At 39.9% G+C, this 18,263-nt stretch overlaps 1 protein-coding gene across 1 annotated transcript in view; it reads right to left on the bottom strand.

The window, feature by feature from the left end:
- Positions 1-17,946, bottom strand: part of MYO1B (myosin IB) — a 100,903-nt gene extending 82,957 nt beyond the window's left edge. Inside the window, exons 1-2 of the mRNA XM_009277126.1 lie at positions 17,812-17,946; positions 3,053-3,168 (exon numbers count right to left, since the gene is read on the bottom strand). Coding sequence (XP_009275401.1) covers positions 3,053-3,168; positions 17,812-17,946 — 251 coding nt within the window. The remainder of the gene's footprint in view (positions 1-3,052; positions 3,169-17,811) is intronic.
- Between the last annotated feature and the right edge of the window lie 317 nt (positions 17,947-18,263).

Below are 18,263 nucleotides of genomic sequence, written 5' to 3'. Positions count from 1 at the left end.
GTATCTTTACTCAGGATTACACAATAGGAACCAAAAGTCTTTTCCCAACGCACACTTAAATGGTGCAGTGGGCTTACCCACAATCAATTCTTCTGAAGAGGCCATGGCTCAACAGAGATTTACACATCAAAGAAAAATAAGTATGTACATCTCCACAAATCAGTGTGGGGTTTTTTTACCCCCATGGCAGAAGAAATACCACAAATTGCAATTTGTCTCACAGCATCTCTTCATTAAAGTTCCTGAGCAGCTAAAAAAAAAACACCTTGAAGATTGCAAGGTCTGTGGAAGTGTAGCAACCTCCCCAGGTATGCCTGAACCCTGCTTTTAACAGTGGCCTGCTACTCCCAAGATCAGTCAACCCTAGAATTAGCTGCAAGCTCCAAGGCTGGGATGATGCCGGCTCTGTCCCAAACCCAGTTCTTGGCCCATACTGACCAGCGTGGTAGGCAAGCACCCTGTTGGTGATCAGTCTAGGCTTGGCTGCAGCAGGACCATACGGTCACCCTGTAAGCTCACCTCACGGTCTATTAAACAGCATTCAAGTACCAGCTCTATGTTCAAAGAGTGAACAAATGGACTGGCGTGAATCCTTAGGCTACAGCACAAGTCACTATATATTAAAGGGGATGAAAAGTTGTTTAGGCTTGTCAGAGATGGCGTAAGGCAGCCTGCATAGCCCTTATTTTAGACACCTACAATATTTTAAAGTATCTTTTAAAGATGGTGAGAAGTTTACCAATTTTAGCAGAGACAAAAGTGACTCTCTTGATTCTGCAGTTCTCATAAGCATCTACAGACAGGTGGGAAGGAAAGCAAGGTCACCATCAGGTAAGATCATTTTATATTTCTACAGTTTGAAAAGAAAACACTGCATCTGTAAAAGAAACCATAACAAAGATTATTTCGTAATCCTGTTTTTTTAAAGATATGTTGTCAGAAGACAAAATTTGCATACAGAAGCAATACCAAATAAAGAAAATTTGTGGAGAGATCTTATCTGTCCAAGACAAATTAGTCTTACAGTTTTCATGACTTGGCACTCTATCCAAACTTGCAAGGAAAATCTATTACTATCATGCAGTCGAGATCTCCTGACGTAAGTTAAAATTCAACATTTTCTCACTTCAAACTACTGCTCTTAAAGTGGATTTCTAGTGTTTGGACTCCAGAAATTCTTGCTCTGAGATGGCAGCCTGACCATACAATTATTGTCATTAGTGATGATGTTTATGAAACATTTTTCTACCAAGTTAAGACTCTCATAATACATACAAGAATGACCGTTGACTATTTCTATTCTGGAAAACCATCTCTCCAGAGAGATGGAAAAATGTGGAGATCAATATATTAATATGTACTTGATTCAACATGTAACCAAGTACATAGTACTGACTTTCACAATGTCAGACAAACTGTAGCTCCCAGATTTTATTTTTAAAATCCTCCATCATATGACAGTAAATTTTACGCAGCTGAACAAAGTTAGCAGAGCAGAAAGTTCTTTTAGCAAGCAACTGTGTTAATTTAGCACGCAATTGTGCTTGCTAAACAAAAATGTGAAGAAAGAAAACCTGAACGTAGCCAGAGTTCAGATCCAAGAGGGCCAAGAACTACCAGAAACTTATTTGATCTGATTAACTGGCTGCCTGCATTTCAGCCAATGTAGCTGGAAAAGTTACAGATGAAGTCTGAAGGCAAAAAATTAATCAGAACAAACTAACTTCCAGAACTCTTTCCACACATAATTTGCTTTTAACCTAAAAACTAACACTGAAGGAAGATGCATAAACTTATGGCCATGTTTAGACACTTATCCAATCGCTGATCACTCAAGTCAGTCTCCTGAATATGTGACTGCAAAGTCAGGTGGCAACCTCACAACACACTGGAAACACTTCTGTATCCCAGCATTACCCCGAGGAGAGGAACAGCTGGCTTTAATCTCACCGCTACGATGTCTAACAAGATAAAACGATTACTGCAACATACAGACCTTGAAGACAAGGTACCTCATTTTCAGCCATACCACCTTTGATCACACCTGTGATCAAAGTCTTGTCCTATTATGGACAGGGCTTAACCATGTTCCATTACTCTTAATAATTCTGACCACGCCCAAATAATATGGGTTGTCTCAGTTCTTTATAACCACAAGGCAAGGCCTTTGACTTCTTTGCAATATGCACCCCTGTAGAGGAATTACAGAAGGTGAATGAACGTCAGAATAAGAGATTATACCTACTTCCCAGCCTTCTATTGCTAAATTTAGACTTGGAATTTACATCATATGCAAATCATATTTTGCAATCTTACATGTCTGTATATATGCTATACATTTTAGCCTTAAAATTTGCATTATATATTTATGGCACTCTGGCTGCTCTTAGAATCTATTGCTAAATTTAGACTTGGAATTTACATCATATGCAAATCATATTTTGCAATCTTACATGTCTGTATATATGCTATACATTTTAGCCTTAAAATTTGCATTATATATTTATGGCACTCTGGCTGCCCTCTTAGAATGGGCTCATTTCCATCCAGCACAGAGGAGAGGAGACCAAGCTTTTATTTTCCTACAGTTACCATTCAGACATATCCAATATGTTTCTGCATTCATCATGAGGGTTTTTTCATTTTTTGCATTGTGCAAAGAGAAATTAAGAGTTTCAGATATCAAAAGTAACACTATATGACTCAAACATTTTTAACACCTAGAAGCTTTCACAAGGCAATCTGGACTTTGAAAGAAACAGATTTCCTTGAAAACAGACTACTTACTTTACAATACAGTAACAAAGGCTACTGCTAACATTTACTGGAAAATGTTCTGAAATGCACAGACCAGGATCTAAATAGGTGGAACGGAAAGAGTAATTCATCTTGACTTCTCTTTAAAATAAGGATGAACTAATAAAAATTCATTTTGGGGGAGTGGTGGTGTGATTTTTGTTTGCTTTAATCAACACAGACCTTTTGATGAGAGAGACAGCTGGTACCATCTGTTTCAGGACAGAATGAAAACAGACTTCTTCACTGTACTTACATGTGAGGACTGAGTTCATAAAAGTTTCGGTTTCTGTATTCTTCCACTTTCTCTGGAGTATAAATGGGTAGAGATCTGTAGGGGTTTATTGATATCACCACGCTGCCAATGTATGTCTGTTGAAGGAAAACAAAAAAAAAAAATTTGTGGATTTTTTCTTTTTAACATATTTTTGCTGCTTATATATTATTCTCCCATTTAATACTTATGCAAAAACAAACGAACAAAAAGCCTAATTGTAGCAATGAATAAATATGCACATACACTCTGAAACACCTTTTAGATCTCTCTCAACAATCACTGTTGCGTACCAAGTAGCAATTTCTACATAACTGAAAGCCTCTTACGAACATTTTTTAAAAGAAAGCCCAATCATACGATATTTCTGTGACTAATTCAGTTGGGGGAGGGAAAGGGAAAAGGACACAGATGTTCACGAAGAACCGACTCCATCTGTATGGCAAATGTCACATGAGTTTTGCTGCAGCCCTTGGGCACTCATACAAAACCATGTAAAGGCAAGGCCGGAGTTGGACTGCACTCCCTCACCCGAGGAGGAGCTTCGCGCCATCTCTTCAAAGCCTCGGGCACAGAAGAGCTTCACAGAGAAGAAACCTGAAGGCTAATAGCCTCTGACGGGTTTCTGTCAAAGGAGAGATTTACTGTCAGGATTCAACTCAGTCAAAGTCCTGCCATGGTTCCTCAGCAGACGTGAAACATAATTTTTATTTCCAGATTCTAAACATACTTGCCATTACCCTTGGAAAGCAGATGGAACAATGCATTGTTTTACTCTGTTAGGTCCCATTCACTACTGAGCTGAATGAAGACCAATACTGTACACCATGATTACCATGTCGGCACACGACACAATTAACCTGCCTTCGTCAAGCCTACTGCCAGGTGCCCCACAGCTCTCTACACCTCCCTCCAGCTGCAAGGGCTGCATTCAAATACACCCAAGTGGCAAAAAATGCCAAAACCCCATTCCACCTGCCTGCAGATACCGATCAAAGATTAATTAAACCCCAAGTGTTTGTTATCTCTTTCTACAACCATGAAACAAATAAATAACACCTGGTGAAACATGATTTTCCAATAACCAGGAACTCCCTGGGAGGTATAAAGGCTGTACACAAAAGCCACAGGTTCCCGTTATTTGGATTACATTTGCTAGTAACTACAGAAGAAAAACAATGGTTTTTACATAGATCTATGATTTTTAAATGGCTTCTTTGCAGATATACCTTAGCACCTTGCAATCACTATTTGGATTTCTCCCCACAATTTTTCTTACAGGGAAGTGCTGTAATATGCATTTTTAAATGGGAACAGAGGCACAAGGAGCCCGAGTTACTCACCAACAAGCTCAGCAGAGCACTGAATTACCTCCAGAGCTGCAGTCACAAATTAAAAACATTAATTGCTGCAACCCTTCTCTAACTTTCATGTCTAAAGCAATTTTCTGCTAAATGCTAACCAAATTTGGTCCTAAGCAGAAAGCTAGGAGAGCAAGATTTCCCATTTTCCACAGCACCCGTATGCACAGGCAAGCTGTAAACTCACACGGCATTTTCTGTCCCACTTAAAACAGAGTTGAACAAACTACACTGCAGTGATAAAACAAGTAGCAGGAGGCTTCCAGAGACTCTCATAGTTCGTTCTTGTAGTCTTTACTAACCAAAGGATGAAACAGAAGCAGCCAGTGCTGACAATTCATCGTACAACTGCTGCTACGATGAAAGACAATACTTCACTAATTGGGCTCAAGACTCACCATTTCTAAACAACGCATACTTTCTCCTCTCCTTTGGAAACAGCCAGAAACCTTCTGCAAAACATTTCCCCCATGCATCTGAGCCCAGAACAGACCAAATACCCTAGAAACAGGCTGGTTTCTCACCAAGAGCCCATGCAGAGTGCTGCGAGTGGGAGCCAGCCTGAAGGTGCCTCACATCTTGGCAGCCAGGCTGCAACTCAAAAGAGGGACAACTCCAATCTGCCTCTCACCACAACCCAGGAGGGAAGCGCCCCCAAAGGCATTCAGATACAGACTGTTGAGAAAATCCCAAAATAATTAAGATTTTTGCTTCTTTCAAACACACGCCGCAGTGTGTGCTTATATATAATTTTCTTCAAATTCAAAAAAAAAAAAAAATCGTTCTAAGCTTTGTGGTCATCCTTCCCCTAAGGAGGAAAGTATTTTCCATCTATGTCTAATCTTTTTGGCTGAACAAGAAGAAAATGCAAAAATTGCCTTTCTACAGTGTTTACTTTGCTCTCTCAACACATGCAGCTTTGGCAATTTGCAAGCCTACAGATTCTTGGCGAGAATAACAGGTACCCAAGAGTAAGCTTTCTAGTCTTCACAAGTGCATAGATACCCCCGCTAGGACTCTTTCATGATAAAACATTGATATGTTAATTTGTTTCCTCCTAAATCTTAAGAATTTGTGAATTTAGCCTGTTGTGAAATCAGTGCTGGAAACTAACAACAGAAGAGAGGTGAAGGTCAGATCTTGAAGATTATATTTTGAAACAGGAATTCTTTGGAACTCGGACACTTGCCCTTTTCAGCTATTCTGCTACCATAATAACATACAATTTAATTGCTAAGTTCCTTGAAGTACCCTGAGATGCCAAGGTAAGATGAGTGAATTACTTTGCTCTCTCAACACATGCAGCTTTGGCAATTTGCAAGCCTACAGATTCTTGGCGAGAATAACAGGTACCCAAGAGTAAGCTTTCTAGTCTTCACAAGTGCATAGATACCCCCACTAGGACTCTTTCATGATAAAACATTGATATGTTAATGTGTTTCCTCCTAAATCTTAAGAATTTGTGAATTTAGCCTGTTGTGAAATCAGTGCTGGAAACTAACAACAGAAGAGAGGTGAAGGTCAGATCTTGAAGATTATATTTTGAAACAGGAATTCTTTGGAACTCGGACACTTGCCCTTTTCAGCTATTCTGCTACCATAATAGCATACAATTTAATTGCTAAGTTCCTTGAAGTACCCTGAGATGCCAAGGTAAAGATGAGTGAAAGCGAAAAACTTGATTTTTAATTTTGAATACAGGCATTCAAATGAGATTTATTTAGAACCATCTCTTCACAGCTAAGTATTGCTTAGACAATGTATTTTGGGAATTAAAGTCAACTGTTTATTGTCAGACATGAACAAATACAGGCCATTTCCCAAAATACCAATATTTCAAAAGGTCAGGTGACTATATAGAAACAAAAACATACACATGTCCATTTTAAACACCAAGCCAAAGCATGCCAAGAAATCAGGTTTTGCTGCAAAGCTGCTTACAAGAACTAATACATTTCCTCTTCTAAAAACGCCAATATCTCAAAGCTGATGCCTAATAGCTACTTGCTACTGGTGGTCTGAGAGATTCCACATAACAGGGATAAACAGATCTGGAAAATAGCTTTCCCACATAACATCTGCCTTCCCACTAGAACTCTATTATAAACAAACAAAATAAATGGTTTAAATCCTCGAGCAAGCCACAAGCACAGAAACATTCCAGTGCTGAAAGCAGAATGCCCAAGAGTAGTGGGAGACCATACTGTGGCACTCCAGGGACTAAAGAGATCCTTCATTCTCCCCGTTTAAGGAAAAAAATGAAACCCCAAAGGAATGGCCTCATGATGATGAACGCACAGAATGCAGTCAGGAGATGTGATTTCTTTCTTGGCTTTGACATAGTCTTGTTATGCGAGTTTGGACAAGATCTGCTGTCTCCTCAAGTTTTGCTAACTAGAGATTCTTGATAATACTCCTTCCTCCAAATTTCCACTTTATTGCAATAACTCACAAAGGCAAATTCTACCTCCTTGGCGTGTTTGTCCAGAACCCAAACCAAAAGGACTCTCACTTGTCATTTATCAGTGCATCTGTCATGTAGCATGGCAACACGGTAATGAGCTAACATTTCACCTGCAGAAAAGAGCATTCAAATTTCCATCAGGCCAAATGACAACACATTCTGCATTCTCCACCAAAACAACGCAGACAACTCATTCCTGTTCAGTAAAGGGTTTAAGACCCTGAGTAGGAAGGAAATCCTAAATCACAACTCAACTGGAAAAGCCGATAATATTTGTTACATCACTTCTAAGTACTGTTGGAGATGCAACATCCAAGACACTTTGATGCCTCATTTTCTCCCCCTAGGACTGAAAGCAAACATAACCACTTGGGGCAAGATGTTACTACTACTTCAAGCTTCCATCCGCCTTGCAAGGCCTTCTGTGCCTTTCTAACCCAAGCAACTTTAAGACTGGCTTAAGAAGAGGCCTGAAATAGCAAGACAATGTGAGACTCCCATTGCTTGGTAGAAACCTACAGGCAACAGCCTCTTCGCAGCCAAGGGCTCGGGAAAGCTATTGCTAGAAACTGGCAAACTGCCTGAAACGCCTGTGGACCTTTTCAGCTGAGAGGTTGCAAAAACCTTATAGAGACCCCAGCGAAAGGTCCCCAAACACCTCTGCAGCCAGGACGCACAAGCACTGCGGTGAAGTCTGATACACAGGGAAGAGGCAGTACAGGCCAACTCAAGAAGGGGAGCTTTTAGAAGACCACTAGTAGAGCTTATGGGAGAATATTTCACACCCTGGGATACAGTATATTAATAAAGCTATTTTTCGTCCTGACAAAGTTAGTCTTGCAACACCCCAAGGGCCCAGAAGAGAGAAGATTACAGCTGCAGAAGCCAGGGAATGTTATCGACAGCAGTTGAGGCTGCACCACCAGAGCTGCAGAGCTGGGGCTATTGTAACAGCCTGCTCCATATCTTTAAAAGCTTTTCTGGATCTGTGGCGTCCTCTGCAAAGCACCCTTCTGCAGAATTCAAAATCTTTAAGCAGCTACACAGATTTGCTGCAAACTTTCTGGAAGTGTACTCTACATCACTTTTGGCACCTCTGTTAAAAACAAACCCACTGCTTCTTACCCATGGTAGTCTGTAACAGTCCAGAAAAATTGCTGCTGCACACAAGTCATTCCTGCTGTAAAATGTCCAATTGCTAATGTACCCTGCAAGTGTGCTAAATTCCCAGGGCCCAATAAGGTTGCCCTACTTCCTTATTTTTTAAATGTTGGAGCATAAAAATAGAAAATAAATAAATTCTAGTAAAAAAAGATTGCTTGTGTGGATACCGATTCCTCCATTAATGCAGACCAATTTTAATACTCCAAATTTGCATAATGCACATTTCTTTAGTATTGATTATGCTCAAGTGTACTGGGTTCCTCTCATTTTGAACAGTTTCAGATCACACCACTAAAACAATTCATTGAAATAAGAGACACTGAAGTAAGGTCAGAGAGAAGCATGACTAGATTTTATTGGAACAAATCCAGAACCAAGGCTTGGGCAGCACTATTTTCTTTGCAGGGGGGAGGGCTGTGTTTTGTTTTTGTGGGTTTTTTTTAATGTGACGTATGCAAAATTATATTTCTAATATAACACTCATTTTCATTTGTATTTGCCTAAACTACTGCGGTTCTGATCTTGCCAGCTCATAAGCACATGTGCCACTGCATGCTCAGAATAGCTGAGGCCAAGGAGATGGCAGACGCAGAGGAAGCCTGTGCTTACATGTTCTCAGTTTTCTGAACTGTCTCAAACTCAAACAGCACCTGGTAAATTTAACACTGCAGTGTTACTCCATAATGAATTTTCTCATTTTAATAAACATTAGCAACTAGATCAGTACCTTATTAAAATATGATCTTTTATTTGAACAATCATGCTGTGTGCTCAAATTTGTTTTTCATTGTGGTTGGCCACAATAAAACAGCTAAACACATCCTGCTTCTGGTCCATTGTGTTTTTTCACGTCGGAAACACTCGCAAAGTTGCAAGACACTATGTTTTAAAAGAATAAGGAAAAGAGTAACATCAAGACTAAAAATAAAACCACCTTAGACCATTATTACTATTTCTCGGGCTTTGATTCACTGTATTACTGTGTATCGCAATGCAGGTGTTTGTATTGTTTGGTGGAGAGGGATGGGCTGGGTACTTGAAAAACACATAAACAAACAAACTAGGATTTCATCCTGTAATACTCCAGGGTTTGCCTGCACTGTTTCACGGCAGCACATACAAAATAAACTCTACCTGTGATCCAAGCCGTGCAGCTGCACTTTGCCTTGAGCCAATGCCTAGTGCTTCAGTGAGCTTGAGGCATGAGCAGAGCCTCCAGATATCATCTGCAAGCAACTATGCAGGCACAACCCTAGAATCCCAAAGAGCAATGATCAAGTGGAAAGAACAGGATCTAAGAAAGTTTGATTTCCTCAAACAGGAGCTTCTGTGTGGATTTTCCCATATCCCGTAAGGGTTGGACTCGTGCAGCATCACACAGCACTAATCCTTAGCTAGCAAAAGAAACTGCTATGCTTTGAGACCTCTCATTAGCATTTCCCAGCAAATATAGTGTCTCTGCAAAGCTCCTGATCAGCTCTAAAGTGGCCACAATAATCCGTGAGATCCTGCAGATAAGAAAGCCTGTTTCCACCTCCCTCACTGGAAGGGAAGCCATTGCTAAAAGTTTGCTTTTCCAAAGACTAGTCTGCAGTAAACTGAAAATACAATCCAGACTCTCAGTTTTACACTCTCTCTCTATATATATATAAAAGAAGAAAACTCCCCTTCTCCTTGATACTACTGAGTATTTTTCACTGTAGTTTGGATGGAGTCCTTTCTAATTACGTTTGTACAAGTAAAGAAATATAATACTGGATTTCTGAACAAACACAGCCTATTCCCTATAATGATTAAAACTCTCTTGCTCAAGACCACCCTCCTTCTGGACATTGCATTTTTGCCCCAGGAATATAGTAGACAAAGTCTGTATGCTGTAATAGAAAAAAACAAAACAAAACAAAAACCAATCCTGGTAAGCTATCACATGTGCTTAATGCAGTTATTAATCATGATAGGCAGCCTTGTAATACGTGGACAGGACAGTAAAGGCTTAACAGAAGAAAACTACATAGAAGAGCATGGGATGACTTCCTGAAATTGGGAAGGGAAAAAAAAAAAAAAATCAAGCAAAAGAAGAAACTGAGGCAACAATATCCACAGTTCAAGCAAAACCATCTTATTACTAGAGGAGACAAAATTCAGCATTAGTATGTATCATGTACCAAATGTACCAAATATGTTGATGGCTGATACAATGACTCAAGAAACAAAGCTCAAACAGGTAACACAAAGGCAGAAGAGCACATCTGTATCCTCCCAAAGCAAACAATCACGACACAGACCACCTGTGTCAAAAAGGATAAAAGCACTGCTAAAATACTCTTCAATATGGGCTTGATCCTGCAAGTCACTGTGCAAACAGCAGCAGCCTGAACAAGCTACGGGTAACCCACACTGATCAGGATCAAGCCCTTAATCGTACTGCAACCTGTTTTAGATTCGAGCCCCGAAGTAAGAGCAGAGCGTTTGCCAGAGAAAGACACCTACATGGCAAGTTGAAGCAAGTACTTACAGGGGATGCATGTGCACAGATTATCAGGTTTCTCTTCTGAGTTTCTTGGGGGCACAGAAATCTCTTGACTGCTCAGTGAATATTGCTGCTAACCTCACGATCATTATGACAGACTCTAATGTTATTATTAACAAAGCAGATTAATCACCTCAGCCATCCACCTCTCTGACTACATTGGGATGTTTTTATACAAACAAACAGAATTCCTACACAGGATGCAGTTACAGATGAAACCTGTAAAGTAAGCGATGAGGAAGTAAACCCAAAGCAGACATGAGAAATTTTAAGGTAAGCATTTAAATACCCCAGAACGTCAGTGCTTGCTCACTTTTGGAAAGATAAAGACTTGTTTTCATAAGCAAACAGTAGCTGGAGATTGGATAGTGTCTGTGCCAAGAAACCACTGGTGAAAACATTAGCAAGAGCACTCATTCCAAAATGTTTTATTATTTCTGTACGAATAAAACAGGGCGGGAGGAAGTCTCCTGCCATGCTGCAGCCAAGGCTAACCTATGTTCTTCAGGGTGAAAACCATGTTTTTACAGTACTTGGACACTTGTGCTTCTATTTCTGTTATTTGCCAATCTTTCATTAATCTTCCTTTTGTGTTTTTATTTCATATTTCATATAACGTGCACTGAAACCACTAGTAAATGCGCAAAATGTCATCATTACCTTAGTGAAGAACTACACAGCATTTTGGGGCAGAGCCAACACTGTAACAGTTCCTGGGGCCCTATGGGAGGCATTTCCTACACCACCTCCTCTCTTTCTTCAAAGTGTCACAACAGAGGCAAAAAAGAAAGTGTGTAGGGAAGGAGAAGACCCCTACACACAGCCCACAATATCCATATAATTTTCTGTGATCCTTATTAATGTTTTCTTACTCCTTTATGCAGATTTTGCATACGGCCCTACAAAAAAGTGCCTCAAATGCTATGCTCAGCATCGTGGTAGCCGTACAAAAAGGAAAGGAAACAAAGCACTGCCTTGAGATAAGTAACTCTCCTCCCACGAAGCACTTCAAGGTAAAAAGCAACCAACCTGCTGGCTGCGAAAATCTTTACTCCTGACTCCAGGCAAGTTATAAAGTTTGTTTTACCAAAGCGGGCTGATGCGAAGGGCCAGAGGACCAACAGGATTTCTATCTAGATAACAAGCAAAGCAAGATATACAGGGAGGCAGAATACTTCTTCTTAGACCACAAGCTATCGCGGGAAAAGATGTGCCTTGGGCACACAAACCCTTCTTCACATCTGAAGGAGAAGCAGCAGGCTTCAAGGTCCTAGCCTGTGGCAGCTGCAACAATATTATTACTACAACTCAGTAGCTTCCCTCAAAGAGGGAAACTGTTGAGGCACTGATGGGAAAATCACTCAAACCGATGCAGGCATCCCCCAAGGGAGGAAGAGAAGTAGATCTGAGGAAACTCAGGTCCCCTGGGCTCCCATCACAGGCGGATGGACGGCTGCTGTGCTCCGGCTCTCAAACCATCCTGCCTTTAAGAAACGACTCAGTCACCACACCTGCCACTCCTCAAACTCCCAAAGTAAGACCAGCAGTCCAGGCTGGACTCGCTGGATAAACACAAGTAAATACATTGAGGTACAAGAGAGCAGGGCTGGGTCTGGCAGGGGGATAGACTCTTCTGCATGTTGCTGCAGGAGCAACGAAACCACAGGGGACAACAACCCTCTTCAAAACCCAACAAAGGACTCCATCTGGCCTCAGAAACAACATACTGAAGACCAACATGATCATCCTGACATCAGAAGATAATGAAATTGAGAATAAAATTGAACTTCAACAATCACTTAATCATATTACAATGAAGATTTTCCCAGCAAGCTGCATTTACGTATCCCAATACCACAAAACTCTGTTCTTCACAACAGAGTTATATAGTGGGACGGTCACACAAGGCCGATGCAGACCAAGACAATTGGTCTCATTCACATAATTCTGTCCTCCACTCTCTTCTTCCAAACGTAGCATCTGGAATACCAGGTACAAGTGCAGCAGGAACAAAGCCACTATGCTTGACGGCAATTCAGTAAACACCTAAATACTGTAAGGTAGCTGAAAAAAAGAGTGAATCAATAACATAGACAGACATAGTGGAGTAAAGTCAAGTCAGAAACAAAAAGGCCACCCCTAAAATATCAAAACAATAGAGATCAACAGGAAGCAGCTCAGTCTGTGAAACAAGCACACCACAATAGCCACGCCACCAGAAAGCAGCCACAAGGATGCTACCTCTAACAGCTAACACTGAGTTATTATACTGGAATGTCAAACATTTAATATTGCAGTGATAAAACAACGTGTTCAGTACCATAAGACTGTTCCTGCCCAAAGCAGCCCACAAACTCCACGCACAGAAAATACAAATTAAATGCTGACATCAGAGAAAGATTCTGTTTTGTTTTAAGAACAAGAAGCAAACAAACATTTTGTTGTAAGGAACAAGACGTTGACCTCTGCAAATTTGGGAAGACTTCAAGAAACAACATAACTGCGGGGAAAAATGTGCAGGGCAGCAGAATAAAGCAGTATCTGGCCTCTAAAGGCCTACGCAGCACCGCTCCCCTCCAGACTCCTCACACCTCCCTTGCCACTTCCACATGCCTCACAAAACAATGAGCCCAGTACAAAAATAAGTTTCAGACCAATACATATACTACAATTTATCCAAACCTCTACCATTCGTGAGTCACTGTAAATACACATATAGACAGATGCCCCCCTACCATTTATCAGGATCCCAAAATACAAAGGAAAAATAATTGCTGAGCTGGATTGGCTGAACATATTTCAGCCAACTTAAAAAAAATAAAAATAAAAATAGAAAGTTCAGGGAGGGAGTTCAACAGAATGAGCCGAAATTCATCAGTGACATACAAACTGAATTTTACGAATGTATTTGAAGTTTTCTATGCAGTCTCTAGGTCACACATTTTAACCACACAAACTGCTCCCTGGAACCTTCAAATAATCAACATTGTGGGTTATTTTCTACTTGCTGACTGCATTGCCCACGAGCCACATTTTACTCTGTAAAGTTAAAGAAAAACTCTCACAGGCTTTTGTTACTGATATTTACAGAAAAGAACTTTTGCAAAAAAGCGATGCAAATTCTATCAATGAAAAGTTTAAGAGTTGCAAAAAGAATATAATAAACAAGTACAGCTTTTTAACGAGATTTTTCTTGGTCAGACATACCCCAGACATTTCCAGACATGACTAAACTCCAAGATTCCCACTTCCAATTAACACATGCGTGTTACCCAATGAGCCCTTCCCCCCAAAGCCACTCAGCATGAGATTACTGCAGAATGTGATGGTCTTTAGTAGAATATTTGGCCAAACTCCAGGTCTACCAGCCTTCATGCTTATTTTTATAGGCACAGCCTCCAGCTTTGCGCTCTGGTATGCAACCTAACACCCAAGTCCATTAAACTTTCCACCAAATACACATAAAATTGAACAACAGGTAATCAAGCTGTAGTCTGTTCTCTGTTAGGAGTACTCTTATTGCCCTGTTTGCACCATGGCATGAAACTTAGCTAATTTTCTTGAAGGGCTTACAGTGACCATGCCCAGGATGGTACAAAAGGACTGTCAGGGGATCCAGATCTGAATGCTCTTGCAAGGGGAACTCTTATGGAAAAGATCTGGAATTCAAAGGCACTAGGACCTCCAACATCAAACATTCAGCATCAAACGTAACTACTGTGAAAGAGACTAGAAAAGACAAAAATTGTATTCTCTGCCAGTGGAATGAGCCCATTTATCTTGTCATCTTTGGCTACGGGGAGAGATTTGGCACTGTTCACTGATGGCTCGATCTGACTCTCACATTTACCTATCAAGACTGGTTAACACAATTATGCAGCATCTGGCCAACTTTACAGCATTTTCAAAGCTATCCGTGTTACAGGTCTCATTCCTCACAACAAACCCTTTTGAAGGTTATAACTCCAACTCCATTTTAAAACTAACATATGTAGCACAGACACAGCCGTCAGTCTATGGAAAACTGCTTAGAAACCGATGTTGAGTAAGCCCTGGTTTACTGCCGTAGAAACATTTCAATCCGTTCATATGGCTTCAGTTTGGCTTTAGTTTTTTAAACTTGGACACAACTTTTAGTAATGCCTACAATGAAGCACTGACATGAGGGGTGAACTTAACCCCACAACTGAGCCATGAAAGGACGAATCCATTCCTATTGCCCTCTGAAAGAATCCTGAGAGGTCAACTTGCGTAGCTTGTTAGAGCTGAAGAAATCTGCAGTCTTTGTTAAGCACCAACAGTAGCTCTTTAATAGTCCAATTTGGTTTCCCCAGGATAGCATGCAAACTACAGATTTTACATGGTAAAACAAACATTACTTCCAGATGTAACAAAGGCTTCATTGTGCTCATCTGAGTCTAAAAACAGAAATGCAAAATGTAGTTTTCACGAGTGAGGTTTCGGGAGAAGAGAGTGGGTGGCAATAAGGAGAAGGGAGAGAAGAGTTTGCACTTGAAAATTAAGGTGTGGTTGTTACTGTGAGCACCACTCCAACCATTACTGTTTTAAAAGTTTTCTAAAATATGCAACAGGGGCATTAAATTTGCAGGGCAGCAGAACTCAGCTGATATGGAAAGGAGATATTATTCCTCGAGTGATTTGGTAAATAAAACCATGCAGCATCACAAACTAAGTAATTTGTATACTTGGTAGCAGCACGTGGCACAGACATAAACATCTATCCTTTCCACCACTGATGGTGTGAATGTTTTAATACTTGCAGAGATCTGCAACATTTTGCCTTCATAGTGTGGATTCACAAACAGTACTCGTAAGACCTTAAAAAAAAAATAAATCCCATGATGAAACAAACCTGGAGATAAAAAGGGTAAATGATAGTGTAACAAACTACAAGGGAATGATTCAGAGAAAAAAAAAAAAAGCCAACAAAAAAATCCTTTGGTTTTGGCAGCGGTTCACACTTCTCAACAGAGCATTTTTAAGTATTAGGCTTTCCCACCTGCAAGGCAAAGGATCCCACATTGCTAGAGAAAAGTGACACCCTGTATCACCTGCCAAAGCACATAATACAGCTAATTACATTGCATGACAGTGCCAGGCCCAGCCGAATCAGAAACTGGGGGAAATACATACTTCTCTGTCACTGTCTCAAAGAACTGTGTGTTTGAACATGGTTGTCAGCTAGCATGTAATAGCAGATAAAAATAAAACAGATTACCCATTTGTCATTCAAACTGATTTCTTTCAAGAAAAAGCTATCCAGTCTAAATTAAGTAGAAACATGTAATTAAATACTTTGCAATCCATAGCAGTTTACAGTAAAAAAAAAAAACAAACCCAAACCTTGAGAAATCCACTCCCATATGACTTATAGCAATCCTTCTTAAGAGACTGCGTAGTCTAGGGTACTCTCACAGAATAGGTTTCTATCCTTAATGCTTTAAATAAAACTTTCAAATACAACCCAAAGATTGTGCAAGGTAGTACTGTCGTCTTCAATCTCTAGGCAACTAGCTCCCTTTCCTTCTCTTCTCCTTCGTATTTTCTTGAGCTAAACTGGAGTGAGACGACTCAGTATCACCCACTTTTACTGTAGGTATTAGGAATACAGAGTTAACCCTAAAACTGATGTGAAACAGGTTAATTATACAAGCCACTGACTGAAAAAAACTGAACCCCAGGAGAGGCAGCCACTGCAGCTGTCGAATACGGAGGACTTGACAGAAGCAGGACGAAAGAACGGCAAAGAGGAGTCTGATACCTACCTGCCTGTATCAATGTCTAAGGGTTATCAAGAGGGAACAGACTACATCTTCAAGGAACAAGGAGAATTTAAGACACAAATTTTTGGAAATGTAACTCTCAGGTATCAGGAAGATTTTTTTTAACCATTGTGGAAGAAATCTTTCCACAAATACAGATCATTTTGGTTTCTTCTCCAACAAGATTTTAATGGATACCGAGAGTCCTTGTCTTACTTTAATTTTCTGGTTAATTTAAATTGTCAGTCCAAACTTAAGGAGCAAATAGGTGGAAGCTATACAATAGCAGAGAGGTGCAACTGTATATTGCCAAGTAAATGCCTACAAAAAAGGGAACAGGCATAGATGAGTAGGAAAATGACTCCAGAAGAAAGATGTGGCAGACAATGAATAGCAGAGGTACAAAAGCACAGACTGTAACTAAGGGATAGAAGAAGCAAACAAAAATAACACAGATCCTCCCATACTGGAGGATGGAAAGGAAAAAGTATAATGAAACCACAAAGGTTCAAATGCTTAGCAAGAAGGAAAAAAATAGTCACACTACAAATTAAAAGGGGGGGGAGGGCTAAGTTATAATTAAGTACAGAACACATGTATTTGATTGTAATAAGCTGCAGACACAATTGCTTGCAGATCATAGCTATAAAGCTGAAATATTTAAGCCAAAGCACTCTTAAAAGACTTATCTTTCACCAGCGGTCTTGGAAAGTCTCTACAAATCATTAAGTTCACACAGCCCCAGCAGTACAACGATACAATACTGTGCACATTTTGACAAAAATGGAATAAAGAGAGATGAAGCAGGAAATGAAAGGCTTAACTGGAATCACAATTTGCCACTTCATTCCCAGCCTGTGTTTCAACTGTCAGTTCACAACATCTCTCCTATTGATCATCACTCAGAGATTAATATGCCTGAAGATTTTTATTACTTCCACATATATCCAAGCTCATTGTTTCTAGTTTAAAATCCAACCATTCTAATAAACATAACTTTTTTGCAAATCAAAGATAGCAGGCAACATTTAAGCTAGCCCTAGCATATTCCAAGCATATGCTGTTTCTACATCAACCTGCTCTAACATCCTGGAAGTGCCTTCCCTGGAAGTGAATTATTTATAACTGCAACGTCCTCTGACAACAGGAGTATCAAAGTAATTGTCATCATCAGTTCTGGAACTGTTTTTCATGAAAATCAGAGGTCCACCACGTTGTGCAATGGGGAAAAAGAAAAAGGAAAAATATCCCAGATGGAAAAGATCAAATGCAAACAATGCAGTACAGGAAAGACTACAGCACAAGTAAGGTTTAAAATATCCCTAATACAATAGATTATGTTCAGGCATTCCGTCTATGTGTATCCTTATAAACAAACACATACTTTAAGAATGACAACATAGCTCCTCATAGGATGTTATTTGTTAACATATACTCACATATACTTCATTGTGATCAAAGCGCTTTTTCAGATTATTGATGAACGAGTCTTCATTAAGTGGCTCTAAGAGAACCATATCTCCCACCCCTATCATGTTGTCTAAAAGTGATGTCTTGACCTCCATTTTGGCCATTTTCTCCTGCAAATAAAGAAACGAGAAAAAAACAAAGAGTAAAGTTAGCTCAAAATTATTCTAATCATTCACAAGCATTATCCAGTAACACTATTTAAGGACTACAAGTTAAAAACCCATTGAATGACACTGCTTTAAAATAATTTTCCAAGTAACATTCTCAAAGTCATTCTATCTACCCAGGTAGTCCACACAATTCCAAAAATTTAACTTCTAACAGTCAACAATGCCTTCTGGTCCACTATACATCAAATGTGAAACTGCAAGAAACAGGAATTAAGATTCCAGTGGGCACCACATCCAGATTTTTTGGACAA

Source organism: Aptenodytes forsteri, unplaced genomic scaffold (genome assembly GCF_000699145.1).
Source record: "Aptenodytes forsteri isolate BGI_AS27 unplaced genomic scaffold, ASM69914v1 Scaffold145, whole genome shotgun sequence".
NCBI lineage: Eukaryota > Metazoa > Chordata > Aves > Sphenisciformes > Spheniscidae > Aptenodytes > Aptenodytes forsteri.
This window is presented reverse-complemented; position numbering and strand designations above follow the sequence as displayed.